At 43.7% G+C, this 13265-nt stretch overlaps 2 protein-coding genes across 2 annotated transcripts; both read left to right on the top strand.

Annotated features, from left to right (window-relative positions):
• Nucleotides 1-444: 444 nt before the first annotated feature.
• LOC128753982 (methylthioribose-1-phosphate isomerase) lies at nucleotides 445-11273 on the top strand. Its single transcript, XM_053856253.1, has 6 exons — nucleotides 445-837; nucleotides 1703-1926; nucleotides 3447-3616; nucleotides 3811-3987; nucleotides 4061-4285; nucleotides 8154-11273. Exons 1-6 carry the CDS (start codon nucleotides 706-708, stop codon nucleotides 8285-8287), a joined length of 1062 nt encoding a protein of 353 aa, XP_053712228.1. The 5' UTR covers nucleotides 445-705; the 3' UTR covers nucleotides 8288-11273.
• A 247-nt stretch (nucleotides 11274-11520) lies between these two features.
• LOC128753998 (UPF0390 protein zgc136864-like) lies at nucleotides 11521-13003 on the top strand. Its single transcript, XM_053856272.1, has 3 exons — nucleotides 11521-11667; nucleotides 12012-12067; nucleotides 12669-13003. The coding sequence occupies exons 1-3, from the start codon at nucleotides 11577-11579 to the stop codon at nucleotides 12798-12800; spliced, it is 279 nt and encodes a 92-aa protein (XP_053712247.1). The 5' UTR covers nucleotides 11521-11576; the 3' UTR covers nucleotides 12801-13003.
• The last annotated feature ends 262 nt before the right edge of the window (nucleotides 13004-13265 follow it).

Below are 13265 nucleotides of genomic sequence, written 5' to 3'. Positions count from 1 at the left end.
TCTCCAATGGGATTTGAGAATCGGTCGTGTAGATGGGGACAGGGGTCCAAGGTTCTCTTTCATTCAGGTCGTCCTTCTTAGCGCGGCAATATGACAAATGTTTGGATCTTGAAACTGTTCTCTAGAAGCAGCCTTGAGCAGAAATGACATGTTTTAAGATCGAAACCTTGAGCCATCTGGTGAGTCTTTCTTCAAGATGGCTCGATACAACCTGCCATAATTTCACCACCTCCTTCGGGGGTTATATGCTAAGAGGCCTCCTGAATGTTGAGACGACTCCCGACAAATAGGGGTGAAGATGTGAGGAGAGTGTGGGGGGATGTATGTGGGTGAAAGAGGGGGGGGAGAGGGGAGAAGGCACCCGAGAAGGGGGATGGTGCGTAGACATGATCCACTTGGACAGCCAGCAGGTGGGCGGAGCTTCAGACCCGAAGACTTCCTGCTGCTGAACACGTGGTTCCGTGTCCGCCTGCCTGTCAGCGTGTGAAGGTTCGTGGCTCTCCTCCTCCTCCTCCTCTTCCTCTCACTCCTCTTCGGCTCGGCACGTCTCCTCCTCTTTACTTTTCTTTCCTCCTTCGTCTGCACGTTTTCGCCCCACTCTACGTGTCCCCCGCGCGTGGAATCCCACAGCAAGGCCGCGAGAGGAGTGAAAGTGTGCGCGCGCGAGCTCCGCCGGTCTGTGTGTGTGTAGTCCTCGTCTCGGTCATGACGCTGGAGGCGATCCGTTACCGGGCCGGGTCTCTGCAGATCCTCAACCAGCTGCTGCTGCCTCACCAGACGGTGTACGAGGACGTGCGCTCGGTGCAGGACGCCTACGAGGCCATCAAGTCCATGAAGGTAAGACCCTCCGCGGCAGTCTGTCGCCCTGCAGGCCCGCCGCATGTGCGTGTCTCCCCGGCTCCATTGTGCTCCCTCCGCCGCTCTCGGCCCTGTTTTGTTTGGATGCACCTGCAGCAGCTCCATCCTCCCCCAAATTCCAGACCCGGGCTTCTTCTGCAGGAGACTCGCGCTCCTCCACCTCTTTCTTTGAGAGAGATTTGATGAATTATTAATGACCCTCGCCGGGTTTTTGTTCATGATTTGATCTGGTGCCGCACCCCCCACCCCTCCGATTTTGTATCCCGAAAAAATGAAGCCAGGGTTCAGGGGCACGCTGCGCAAGTTCCCATCAGCTTTGGTGACTGAAGGAATGTGGCATGATCGGAGGCGGTGATGTCATGGTGACTGATTAGGAATTGAAATGACCTCACTGATAGATGATCTCACTCAGTCACAACTTGGGCTCAGGTCTTTTCCCCTGAAGAGTGAAAAAGTTTGCTTGCTTTCTGGATCCATTCCCTTGGCTGTTGTGGGACACCTTGGCCGCCCCATCATGGGGAAGACAGACGGAGAGAGACACCCTCACAAGCTTAGCGGTGGATTACTGAGGGTTTTTTTTTTTTTTTAAGAGCAGATAAATTCCTTCCATTTCAATGTGCTCTGCGTAATTGTGCTTTCTGAATACTGATCTAAAATTCCAGAATGGCTGATGAGTGTTCTAGTCGCAAAAACGCTGATGCGACGAAATCTAGATGGAAGTGAAAGTTATGCCCTCTCAGCTTGCCTTCACTTCCTTGGGCGTGGGAGCCTGCCTTGGCTTCATCGTGTTGCCGGTGTGGATGCCTTGGTCAGTCCTCTCTAACTCCCTCCTCCCCCCCCACAGGTAAGGGGCGCCCCAGCCATCGCCATCGTCGGCTGCCTCAGCCTGGCGGTGGAGCTGCGGGCAGGTGCCGGTGGTGATGACCCAGTGACCTTCATCAGGGAGTCCCTGTGCCGCCTGACTTCAGCCAGGCCCACTGCTGTCAACATGGGCCGGGCAGCACGTGAGCTGATGGAGTTTGCAGAGAACGAGAGCATGGAGAAGAACTCGGAGCAGCTGAGAGAAAGGTAGGATTTGGTGGCGTTGAGTTGTGTGCTGTCTTCTGGTGGATATGTGTTAGATGCATTTGTAGGTGGTGAAGTTGGTTAGGGGATCCTTCCCTTTTGGGGCTAGTGATGCTGTGGAAAAATGATCAATAGTACGACACTACTACGATATTACAGTATCAGTCCAGTCAATGACTGTTGTACTGCTCCCCCATTCACATGGCCCATTTTTCTCATTTCTCTCTTCCAAGCACTTCTGCTTGTGTGTATATCAGGAGGCCCGCACAAAATGTAGTCACATTCTTGAGGACACACAGGCATACGCAGGTATCTTGTGATACGATACGTATTCTGATACAGGAGTGGCAATATAATACATTGGGATGTTGTAAATTCAGCAAGATATTGAAATTGAGCCATGATTTTAAGGGGGGAAATTAGACAATGTATGGGGTCCAGTACAAGTTTATTGTTATCGTCAGTCTAGTGAAACTTTCAGTTAAATTTGACACTGCAACAGAGGAATGAGTCACTAATCACCAAAATAGCTCCAGTGTAGAGATAGAAAACGATCGTATTAAACACATGTCACAAATGCTGCAACATGTCCAAGTATCTATGTATTAAATATTGATATCAAGACAATATCACACAATCAAGGATTGTAATTTTCATCAAAAATATTGGAACATGTATCGCAATAATTGAGCATATGTATATTTTCTCACAATATTGCAAAGAAGTCCTTTGGCAGTATAGGTACCATTAGATTGTAAGAAGATTAATGACATGTACTTCAAATTATAAGTGGCGGCAAGACCACCAACTATGAGATTTCTCATGCACAGGTGATGTATATCTCATTCATCAGTGACATTGTTGTATTCAATCTTCTGAAAATGCCACAGTTTTTTCAGTCGACTGGGTATAATCTAAGTACTTTAAAGTCACCAGTAAAGACCAAACTACACCACCGCAGTGGCCTGGTATCTACCAGGCGTCAATCATCTGTGTGACTGGATGCAGCTGCCCATCATAAATCCGTAGCCTTCAACGTGACTTATTGACAGCCAGTCAAGTGTTGTGCCGTCATTCAGAATAGAGAAAGGATGCAGCAAGTGTTGCGGCTTTGTTGCACTTTAGTGAGCTGCAGATCTCTCTTAACAGATCACAAGTTAAAAATGGAGACGACTCTCCACCCAGCACTTCATTAATTTAGTGTGAAAAGAAAGAAACACCTTGAGGGGTGTTTGCCACACGCTATACAATATGTGTGAGCTGCCGCTGAGCCTTGCTGCGAGTGTTGTAAAGTGCAGTTTAACACTCCGGTCCGTCTGAATTCAGTGCTCCTTTAACTTCAGGATTTTAAGAATGGCTTCACCGATAACTGGAGAAGTTAATGAACAAGCAGGTTTGTATCGGGAGAAATAACTCGTAGGTAACGCTTGGTTTCTTTAAGAAGACTGATTGTTGGTTTCATTATTCAAACCTTTCAGATGAACATTTTTCTTTAGCCTTTGAGTCAATGTTTCGCTCTGCAGTGTGATCGCCTGGATCGAAGATATGCTGGAGCGTGACGTTAATGACAACAAGAAGATCGGAAACTATGGCGCCCAGCACATCCTGTCCGGCGTGCCGAGGGACTCGGTGACCATTCTCACACACTGCAACACCGGCTCGCTGGCCACGGCCGGGTACGGCACAGCGCTGGGTGAGTGTGAACATGGCATTCAAGCTGAAACTTCTGAATGCACTCAAAAACACAATAGAAACCTTGGACGTTATGGAGCTTTGAAGAGTATCTTTGCTTTAGATCCAGTTATTGTGTATTATTGTGTTGAAGCTTTGAGTGATGGAATACCAAAACAATGGACTGCCGGCGCTCTAACACTCATGTGTGTGCAGGGGTGGTGCGAAGCCTACACTCACTGGGTCGACTGAAGCGAGTGTACTGCACAGAGACCCGACCTTATAACCAGGGGTCCAGGTTGACGGCGTACGAGGTCGTCGCTGAGGGAATCCCAGCCACACTCATCACAGACAGCATGGCGGCGCTGACAATGAGGGAAATGGGCATCACAGGTGTGTGACCTTCCTCATCCGTTGTCTGCTTCTTCTCCTGATTTCCCTCCTAAACGCGTCGCTCCCTCCTTAGCTGTGGTGGTCGGAGCAGATCGGGTGGTCGCCAACGGTGATACGGCCAACAAGGTGGGCACTTACCAACTGGCCATTGCTGCTAAGCATCATGGGATTCCTTTCTACGTGGCTGCACCGAGCACGTCATGCGACCTGAGCCTGGAGAGCGGCCGCGACATCATTATAGAAGTTCGCCCTCCAGAGGAGCTCACCAGTATAAACGGAGTCCCAGTTGCTGCTCCAGGTAGGAGAAGTGGCTTCTGCTGGGTGTGTGGCATGCTAACATTCGAACGAGGGCTTTACAAATGATTTAACATACTCACAACAGCTCAGAGGAACTTGCTGGTGATAAGAGACGAGTATCATGTTTGGTGCAAGTTAAAATCAAAGCACATTTTGATTGACAGCTTAAGTTTGACTGTGGTCAGGTTTTCTACTCTCAAACAAGTGAAATGTCCCAGTGTTTTGTAGTAACTGAATTTAACGCTCATGAGCATTGTTGTGTTTGTACTTCTTTGTGATGCCTTATGCAGTCCAAACTCTAATAGACAAGTGACAGTAAATGGGCCTTTGACTATTGTGGATATGAACAATATCTGTTTACCTTGCTCATCCTGAATATAAAGCTTCATCAGTGGTAAATGTTGTCCCTTCAATGGGAAGCCAGGACCAACCAACCATGGCCCTTGTTTCTTTTTGCCATTGTCCAATAGCTGTGGCATCATTCCCAGCTCCATCTTCCCACTTCCGAGGTAACAACATTGCTTATGCACTTGAAGGTAACACAAATCTGTTCAGAAACATGATCATCAGAGCAGCTAGTCCAAAACATTTTTCAAACCTTAACCACTCCTTGCAGGATCCATGTCGTAGATGGTAACATGCTAGCGCTGCTAGCTAAGTAGGACCTGCTCAGGATGGCTCCTCTGAGGCTGTAGATGATGGGCCAACACTATCAGTGTGGTCGAGGGTTGTTCTGGGGTGAGGGACTGCAGTGGATAACACACACGTATTTATGTTTTATGGGGACATTTCATTGACTTTCATGCCTAAACCTAACCATCCAAAACAAATGGTTAACCTTAACAAGGACCCAAACCAAACTTAAATTCAATTAAAATGGCCCAGGTATTTTGAAGCAAATAGCATAAGGTCCCCCACAAGGAGGTGTGTTTCTAAGAATTGGTCCCCGCAGGTATAGCTATGCAAGCTCACACACACTAAGGGTGTGTCAAAGTCCAAACAAAAAAAGGTGACAAGGCTGTGAACCAAGATGGAGGTGATGTTGATGCTTTTCCACAGGTATGTGCAGGAAGGAAATGTGCAGAGTGGGTTGTGTGATAGATTTGAGAGTGCAGTGATAATGAAGTGCAGAGGTGACGCCTAGACTCTGTAGCTGGGATGTTGGGGATAGCGTGGAGCTGTTGATTGTGGGAGGGATGGCTGTTAGTTTAGTCTCACACTGAAGAGAATCGTCGCTGATCATTGTTTTCCACAAACACAAGGCATTAGCTTCAGGAAACTTGCCGTCAGTCCGAACCTTGCAAACTCGAGCGACTCCACTAGTTCATCAGGGCCGCTGCTCGCTCACCATCTGTCGTTCCCACTTTGCTTTTTAACCTGCGCCAAAATGAGGGGCTTTGAAATATTTATTTCTGTCCATTTTCCTGCTTATTCATTAATTCTTTCTCTGTCATGTTCCCTCCAAACTCTGTGGCATTCTCCCAGAATGCAGCTAAAGAAGTGGGGTGGTTACACAGACCAGGGCCTTTGGGACTTGAGTGCAGTGGGTGCGAAAGTGGGCAGGGAGGATTTAAATCACACTTTTACCGCATCATATGGTAGAAATGTAGACTGTCCCTGACCAGTCATTTTCTTTATGCCATTCTGCTCATGTGTTTCCTGAACACAAACTTGACCCTCAATCCTACATAGTCCACAAGGGTTTTACAGTGGGCGTGACGTAGGTCCAGTGATGGAGCCGACTCTTTTCCCCGCGACAGTCTGGGGTTGGTACTCTGCACTTTCTGAGACAGGTTTACTGTAATCATGGAGATGGTGTGTGACCATGAAGGAGAGTTGGTCATGGAGATTTCTTTTGTTTTTCCAATCGATCCGTGTATCCATCTTCATGAACGCAGGAGCCTATCAAAGTGCGTCTACCTGTCCATGCTAATATATATTTTCCTCAGGAGCCAGGCCCATGTGATACACATGAAATTACAGACGGGCTCAAACGTGATGGGGAAGCAACAAAAACAGGCGCTAAGAAGAGTGTGGGGGACAAGAGAGGGAGTTATTTTTGCAGTTTATTGAATTGGGCTTTCATGGCTGTTTTGGGTTATTAGACTGGGAGAGTGAGGAGACGAAACAGAGTCTCTGATCAAATTAAGAGGAGGAGCTATTTATATTGGCAGGTCGATCTCACGCTGGACTGTCATGTCGCGGGTCGGGCGGCGTGAGTCTGAGCCTGTGTGTCACCGAGTCAGTGGGTTCCAATTGCGACTCAGACTGGTGACATCAGAGTAATTAAAGTGCACTAATTCAATAAGCGCGTGGATCCCCAGAGACACAGACGGGCACTCGCACGTTTAATTGCTCCTTAAAATTCCGCTTCTCTCCCGAGTCTTTTAATGGCTGACTGAGTTGTCGGTGTAACACTTTAACAGGTTCCATTAAGTTTCATCAAACAGTCCGCCGCTTCTTTTTTGTCTGTTATCTGTGCTGTTTTCACGCCATATTTATTTCCTTCGACAAAAGTGCCTAAGACAAAAAGCCTGGTTTGCTTGTGTTCCCTGTGTGTCACTGTGGAACCTGTCTAAGGTACGAGAATCAAGTAATTGAAATAAATCTACTTTCATATGGCTGAAGTAGCGAAATGTGGATTACTGCCACATAAATGGCGAGTGTGACACTTTGGGACGCAAGTCTGAAGTTTCACACACAGAAGTGATCTTACGTGTGAACAAAATATAGCTCATTATGGCACATGCTGTACAGCTTGTGCACGGCATTGTTTTGTCCTCCTTTAAAAAGCAATATTTCTGCTGAGTGGTCAGGAAAGCGGAGAGAAAGGGTGGTCTCCGGGTATTTATCAGTCAGGGTGGCAGGGGATGATGGTGTTTCCATTAACGGACACAGACAGAGATCGGCGAATCTCCCGTCTGAAAAAATGACCTTTAACTGCAGCAAATTGGCTCTCCTGCATGTGTTGTGTGATCAGTAACGTAGGACCGCTATGGTGCTTTCAGTAGCGTAGGAAAAAAAGAGAATAAATGAATATCAGCCACACAAACATTAAAAAATATATTCTAAGTTTTTAATAATTACGCAGTCGCTGCCGATCACATCAAGTTTAACCTCACCTCTACACAACTTTTGGTCCACTATATTTGAACGCTTGTCACAGACCTACTCCAGGAACATTCAGCCAAAATTCGAACTGGCCATTTTCGGATGTTTTGAGGAGACTTCTGGTCTGCCTCATGCATCTCAAGATGCCCTAAATTTGGGTGCAGTGATGGCAAAGAAACCCATTTTCCTCAAGTGGAAATCAAGTCAGCCTCCTTCTTTTGACCACTGGCACAGCAAGATGGTGTCTTTTATTCAATTGGAAAGACTTGGATGTAGTAAACCCTACAAGATAGATAAATTTGAGAGAACCTGAGCACCATTTCTGAAGCATTGTCAAATAACCACTCTAGTTCCCTGACTTTGACCTTTGAGATTCTGGGTTGAAATTGATTCTGTTTTCAATCCAGATGCCTATTTGTGTATATATCCCATATATATGCAGATTTCAGAATTAATCTAGGGTTTATCTTGTTTATACTACTCTGTTGAGTAGTATCTGGCAGCCAAAGTGGCACTGTATGTGTGTGAGTTTTTTTTTTTAATTTATTTATCCATTATTATTATTCATTTATTCATTCCTCTTTTTTCTTTTTCCGTTTTTCTCATTTGTTGAGCTACTTATCATTGTGATCTAACTGGAATATTGTACATTTTACAAGTATCAGACTGTAAAATCATGAATGAAATGCATGAAAAAAGAAAAGTTAAACTTAACCTCGTGGAAAATCTGAATGTAATCTTGTTGTTGTTGTCTGCAGGTGTGGAAGTTTGGAACCCCGCATTTGATGTGACCCCTCATCAGCTCATCACCGGAGGCATCATCACGGAGCTGGGGGTCTTCCTCCCCTCAGAGCTCCAGGCAGCGCTAACCGGCCGCCTCACGGCCCTCTAGAGCTCCGCACCACCACCTGCTGGTCCTTGTGGATCATGGCACCTTAAGGCCACACATTTTCAAAAGACACTAGCTTCATCCCACACTCATTGTCTGTTTTTTTTTTCTTTTTTTTTTTTTAAGTTGCACGGTCACTGTGACATGCCAGTGATGCACACACAAACACAGTTAAAGGTGCGGAATAATATGTCGGTTTTGTTACTGACCTACTTTTGTAGATGTTTCCTCATCTCACCCCCAGTCTGTCGGACCCTCGTCATTCTCTCGACGCCCCTTTCTCTTTCTCAAAGGCTTCTTTGACAACGAGTCGTGCTCAGCTGGGCTCCAACTCTGAACAAATTTTAGCTCGAGGTGATTTTTCAGGGCATGTAAACTACCAAAAGTATAGAAACAAGTGACATATTCTATAACCAGTCGTGATTTTGGTTTCTAAAATGCTGCTATCCACTTGTAAATATACATGATCCCTGCAGGTAGGATGTACATATGTAGAAAACTAACCCCTGCTAGTATTTTAACCAAATGAGTGGTTGTTAAATTTACAAGAGGACATTGAAATGTTATATTAACATTTATTTTCTTTTTTCAAGTGTAGATACTCTTTTGTACGGGGTTAATCCAAAGTCTTTTCCCCCCCTGTGGCCAAATTTTGAACCAGTGGAATTTGGGCCATCGTTGGTCAGCTGAAGCCTGGAGACAAACGTGGCTGTATTTATACCTCACTTCTTTTTTGTATCTCAATATTTCTGGTTATATTTGATGGAATCATGCTTCTCATGATGTGCTCGTGTATGTTACGTTCTTCATCCACACTGACATTCACTCATCTGCACAGTTGGAATGGATTGTTAAAAAGAAGAAAAAGACATGTCCCTTTTTTTTTTTTGCCAAAACAGCTGTTCTTAAATACAGGTTTGCCCCAAAATAAACTTTTAACATGAGCTCCTGCAGATCCTTTTCTTGTGCAGCTTCTTCTTGAACTCTAATTGTAGTCATCTCTTTCGTATCTGAACTAAGGGGCAACATCATTTCTCTGGAGCTCTTGGTTGCTCTTTAGAAATAAAAATGGTTATTTTTGATTTTTAACTACTATGAATCTCTCGCCTTTTTTTTTTATCCCAAATTATTTCTTGTGAATCCTTCCCCCGGCCATGTGTTTGATGGCAGTTGTAGTCTTAAATCCAAACCTGCACACAAAGCAGTCCCTCTTTATTCTGGGGTGAACTGATGCTGTGAGTCACCTGTGTTGTCTGGTCGTCCCCACATAAATAGAGAATGTAACATTGACCTCAGATAATCCTGTCTGGGCTGAATCCAGGCAACGTACAACATGCCTTCATGTTGAGTTCAGAATGTGCTTATTGGTTCCATTTTGAGATTCCAAGCGAGGTGATATTTTCAGAAACTGATTCTGACGCTGATGCGTTCTGGACATTATGACCATCTGTTGTAACAGAGGCTGCAAACAGTCAAACATGGACCCGGATACTAATCCAACAAATGTGGTCTCAAATTGAAATTCAAATCTGAAATGAAACCTCACTTTCTGATTTAAAAACATAGCCTGCATGTCAAAGCACCTTTACCATGAGTGCAGACTTGCCATACCCATCTGAAACAGCTTCTCACTGTACTGAATGTCTCACAGCTCGCTGCCTTACATGCGCAGTAACTAAACTTCATCAGCCCACGCTCCCCCCTCATCTCACCCTGTCAATCCATTCACTTTTTAAATGTAGACCTCCATGATGAGTAGGTACATTTAACAAAAATTAGTAGCTCTACTAGCAGAATTTGGATCATCTTCAATACAAAAAAAATATTTGTAAATATTTCCTAAATAAAAAGGTCTTGTTCACCACTGACAAACACACAACCTTGCTTTCTAACTTCTTCAAAGTAGCTCTAGGACATCGATTGCAGTATTTAAGATATTTATACATATAAAAAGTCACTGTCATCGTCCGTTTTCCTCTGTGCATGACCCCACCTCCCATATTCCACAGTGATGACGCTCCTTCACACATACACACGACACACTGACACAATAATGTAGTCACTTTTATTCCTCTGTTGTGTACAGTTTTGGGGTTAAATGTTTAAGACATGTAGCAATTTCCATTTTCGTAATGGCAACTGGTCTTTGTAAACCTTTTCTTTGAGAAGACTGTTGTTTGGTTGTGGTTTGTAGTTTTGGTTTCAGAACCTTGTGTTTTGGTTTGACCGTTAGAGCACCACAAAGGGGAGGCCTCCTCGACCATACACACTACCTCTACGTCTGCGTTCATGGACTCTGACACCGAAATGCATGAACAGTTCACATGCAGATTGCAGTTTAACAGATGGGAAAGTGTCTGTGACAACATGTTAACCAAATTTCTTCTTTTTGTTTTTGTATCTTGCACAAACCTGTGGTGGTACTTTTTGAGATTTGCCAAAGTAGTATTACTCCAGCTTGTGTATGGTAATAGATTGGAGCCAAATTCTTCTTTTGTGCAGCAGAGGCAGTTTAGTCTGCTGTGTTTTGTTGTTGTTAAGCACAGTACAACTTTGAGGCATTTGTGCTGGTCTTTCTGGCTCCTTTAAGGTGAAGTTGCTATCGCATTCTTTATGCAAGATGAGAGTGTAAACGCTGACTTGTAATGTTGTGTTCCTCCCCTTTCACATGGATATTTACCCTAGTACCTATAACCCAAAGTACCTTTGTCACAACTGTGTCAAATCCAGCCACATGTTTACTCAACAGTCAGGGTTATGAGTATTTAGCAGGATTTCCACCGGCCTGCAATATTCATGTAAGGAGTGTTTATCATATGGTCTCTATAAGTTGAACTATGTAGTTGAAGAGTCACTTACCTGTTGGGTTCAGTTTGTAACAGCTATGTGTTTTTGTTTTTGTTTTTTACCCCAAAATATATCTATATCAATAAAAAATGATCAGTCATGGATTGAGAGTTTCTTCACCCTGGCTCAAAGAAAATAATAAATTCACATTGAAATACAACAGTCTCTTGTTTGGAATAAGAGCAAGTGTGAATCGGCCTCATTCAAGAGGTATCCTTTTACTTTATTTCATTTTACTTAATGGAAAATACACACATTTAATTTCTAAGAGTTCAGAAGTACCAAAACGTAATGTGTATCGGTACCGGTCCCGACAAACGTGACATCCGTACGTTTCAGCCACTAAGTGTTCCTCGCCAGTTGGTGGCGGAATAGAGTCGCGTCCTTAAATAATATCCTGGCGTAGAAGAAGAAGTCCGAAGCACTTACTTCTGAGCTAGCTACAATGGCTCAAGGTTCGAAGAAGTTTAAAGCTCAGAAACCGGGAGTATCCAAAAAGAATCAACAGAGGAACGTGAAGGGCCCAAAGAAAGGAGGTATGAGGGCTGATAAATGCTATAATATCGTATGGAATGCGCTTATTTGTAACCAGCTGAACATCCAGCATGTGACACAACATGGACACGTTGTTTACAGTAGTTGGAACGTCAGACGATTATGTGGAGGTTTAATTTCCTGTGCCGCTTGACTGTATCATCATTTTTTAATGTCAACCCATCTGCTTTTTGTTTATTGTTTAAGCATCTGCTTTGGAAGAGCAATGGTTGGTTTCGTTGTAACAACACTGTGCTGACTGTCAGATCTGAAACTCTGGTTCTACGTGTTTTCTGTGGTGTGGAAAAAGTCAATATTAATTAACTTATCGTCTTTTGTTTGTTAGGAAGGATCATTGCTCCCAAGAAGGCTCAAGTGGTCCAACAACAAAAGCTCAAACAGGTGAAAAGATTTAAATCGATTTGCCTTTTTTTAAATTCAGTTGTATCCTCAGCATGTGAGGTTTATATATATATATATATATATATATATATATATATATATATATATATATATATATATATATATATATATATATATATATAGTCTACGTCTAGATTGCAAGCATAGCTGTCTTCATAATCTAGAAGAAACTTGTGCTCTCCCCTGGTAACCTGTGTCACATGTGGAAACCTATGGTATGTTCATATGTTGTAATGTTTTGTGGAAACCTTTCAGAGATGTGGAAACTTCTTGTGCTCATGCAACACTCACATGCACTTGGAAATACATATGGTAGCATTGTGAACATGTATTACGTCTCTACGCCAACATGAAACATCGATATCCCTGTAGCTGTCATATGAAACAAACACAGCAATAAATAAAGGATCTAGAATAATTTCAAATAAGTTGCCATTGCCAGCTAGTATATCCATGCCTCAAGACTTGGGTAGTAGTGGTTCCTGTGTTGTTTTTATGTGGTTTGTTGTTCAGTCACTGTATCTGTCTTTGCCAGCACAAGCCTTACAAAAAGTGCTGTCCTATTTTATTTTCATTGAAGGGTCTTGAGGTTGCCATCAGGAACAAAATTGAACAGGAGGTAACGCAGAAGGCGAGTTCATCCCTCCACAAGCCCCTGAGCGTCGTCAAAGGGCCAGAAGGAAAAGCCAAACCAGGGGGAAGCTCCAAATAGACTGCTTGCATAAATGAGTGTTGAAATGAATTGGTCAATCTTGTTTTGCTTTACTTTGTGTGTCAATAGTTATTTCATGATCATTTGAACCAGAATCCTATATGCTGTTTATAACAGTACATGTTTTGTGATGAGGTTTCTGAGTTTCATTGAGTGTTGTAGCCTTTCACTCAAATAGTAAACATGTGATGCTCACCTGTGTACATGTGTCATTAAAATATGTACAGTATCAAGTCTCTTCTAGCTCACCTTTTGTGGCCACCATAGTACCTAGTTCACGTTTCAACAACTACCTAAAGCGTTCGACACAGTGTTTTTTATTTTTACTTCCATTGCTATTATTGTGTGTGTTTCCCTGTAAATATATATTCTTCTATTTCCTACTTGAAAATCGGAAGTGCATCACCAAAATCATAGTTCATTGTGTGGACAGCTGAAGGAAGCATGGCTGTGAACAGTTGGTAT

This window comes from Synchiropus splendidus, chromosome 2 (assembly GCF_027744825.2).
Source record: "Synchiropus splendidus isolate RoL2022-P1 chromosome 2, RoL_Sspl_1.0, whole genome shotgun sequence".
Classification (NCBI taxonomy): Eukaryota; Metazoa; Chordata; class Actinopteri; order Syngnathiformes; family Callionymidae; genus Synchiropus; species Synchiropus splendidus.
This window is presented reverse-complemented; position numbering and strand designations above follow the sequence as displayed.

Coding starts and splice junctions, on each gene's coding strand:
- LOC128753982 (XM_053856253.1), top strand. CDS start 706: ATGACGCTGGAGGCGATCCGTTACCGGGCCGGGTCTCTGCAGATCCTC. Junction 1,927..3,446: donor TCGGAGCAGCTGAGAGAAAG/GTAGGATTTGGT, acceptor TTCGCTCTGCAG/TGTGATCGCCTGGATCGAAG. Junction 3,988..4,060: donor GAGGGAAATGGGCATCACAG/GTGTGTGACCTT, acceptor CTCCCTCCTTAG/CTGTGGTGGTCGGAGCAGAT.
- LOC128753998 (XM_053856272.1), top strand. CDS start 11,577: ATGGCTCAAGGTTCGAAGAAGTTTAAAGCTCAGAAACCGGGAGTATCC. Junction 11,668..12,011: donor GAAGGGCCCAAAGAAAGGAG/GTATGAGGGCTG, acceptor TTTGTTTGTTAG/GAAGGATCATTGCTCCCAAG. Junction 12,068..12,668: donor AACAACAAAAGCTCAAACAG/GTGAAAAGATTT, acceptor TTTTCATTGAAG/GGTCTTGAGGTTGCCATCAG.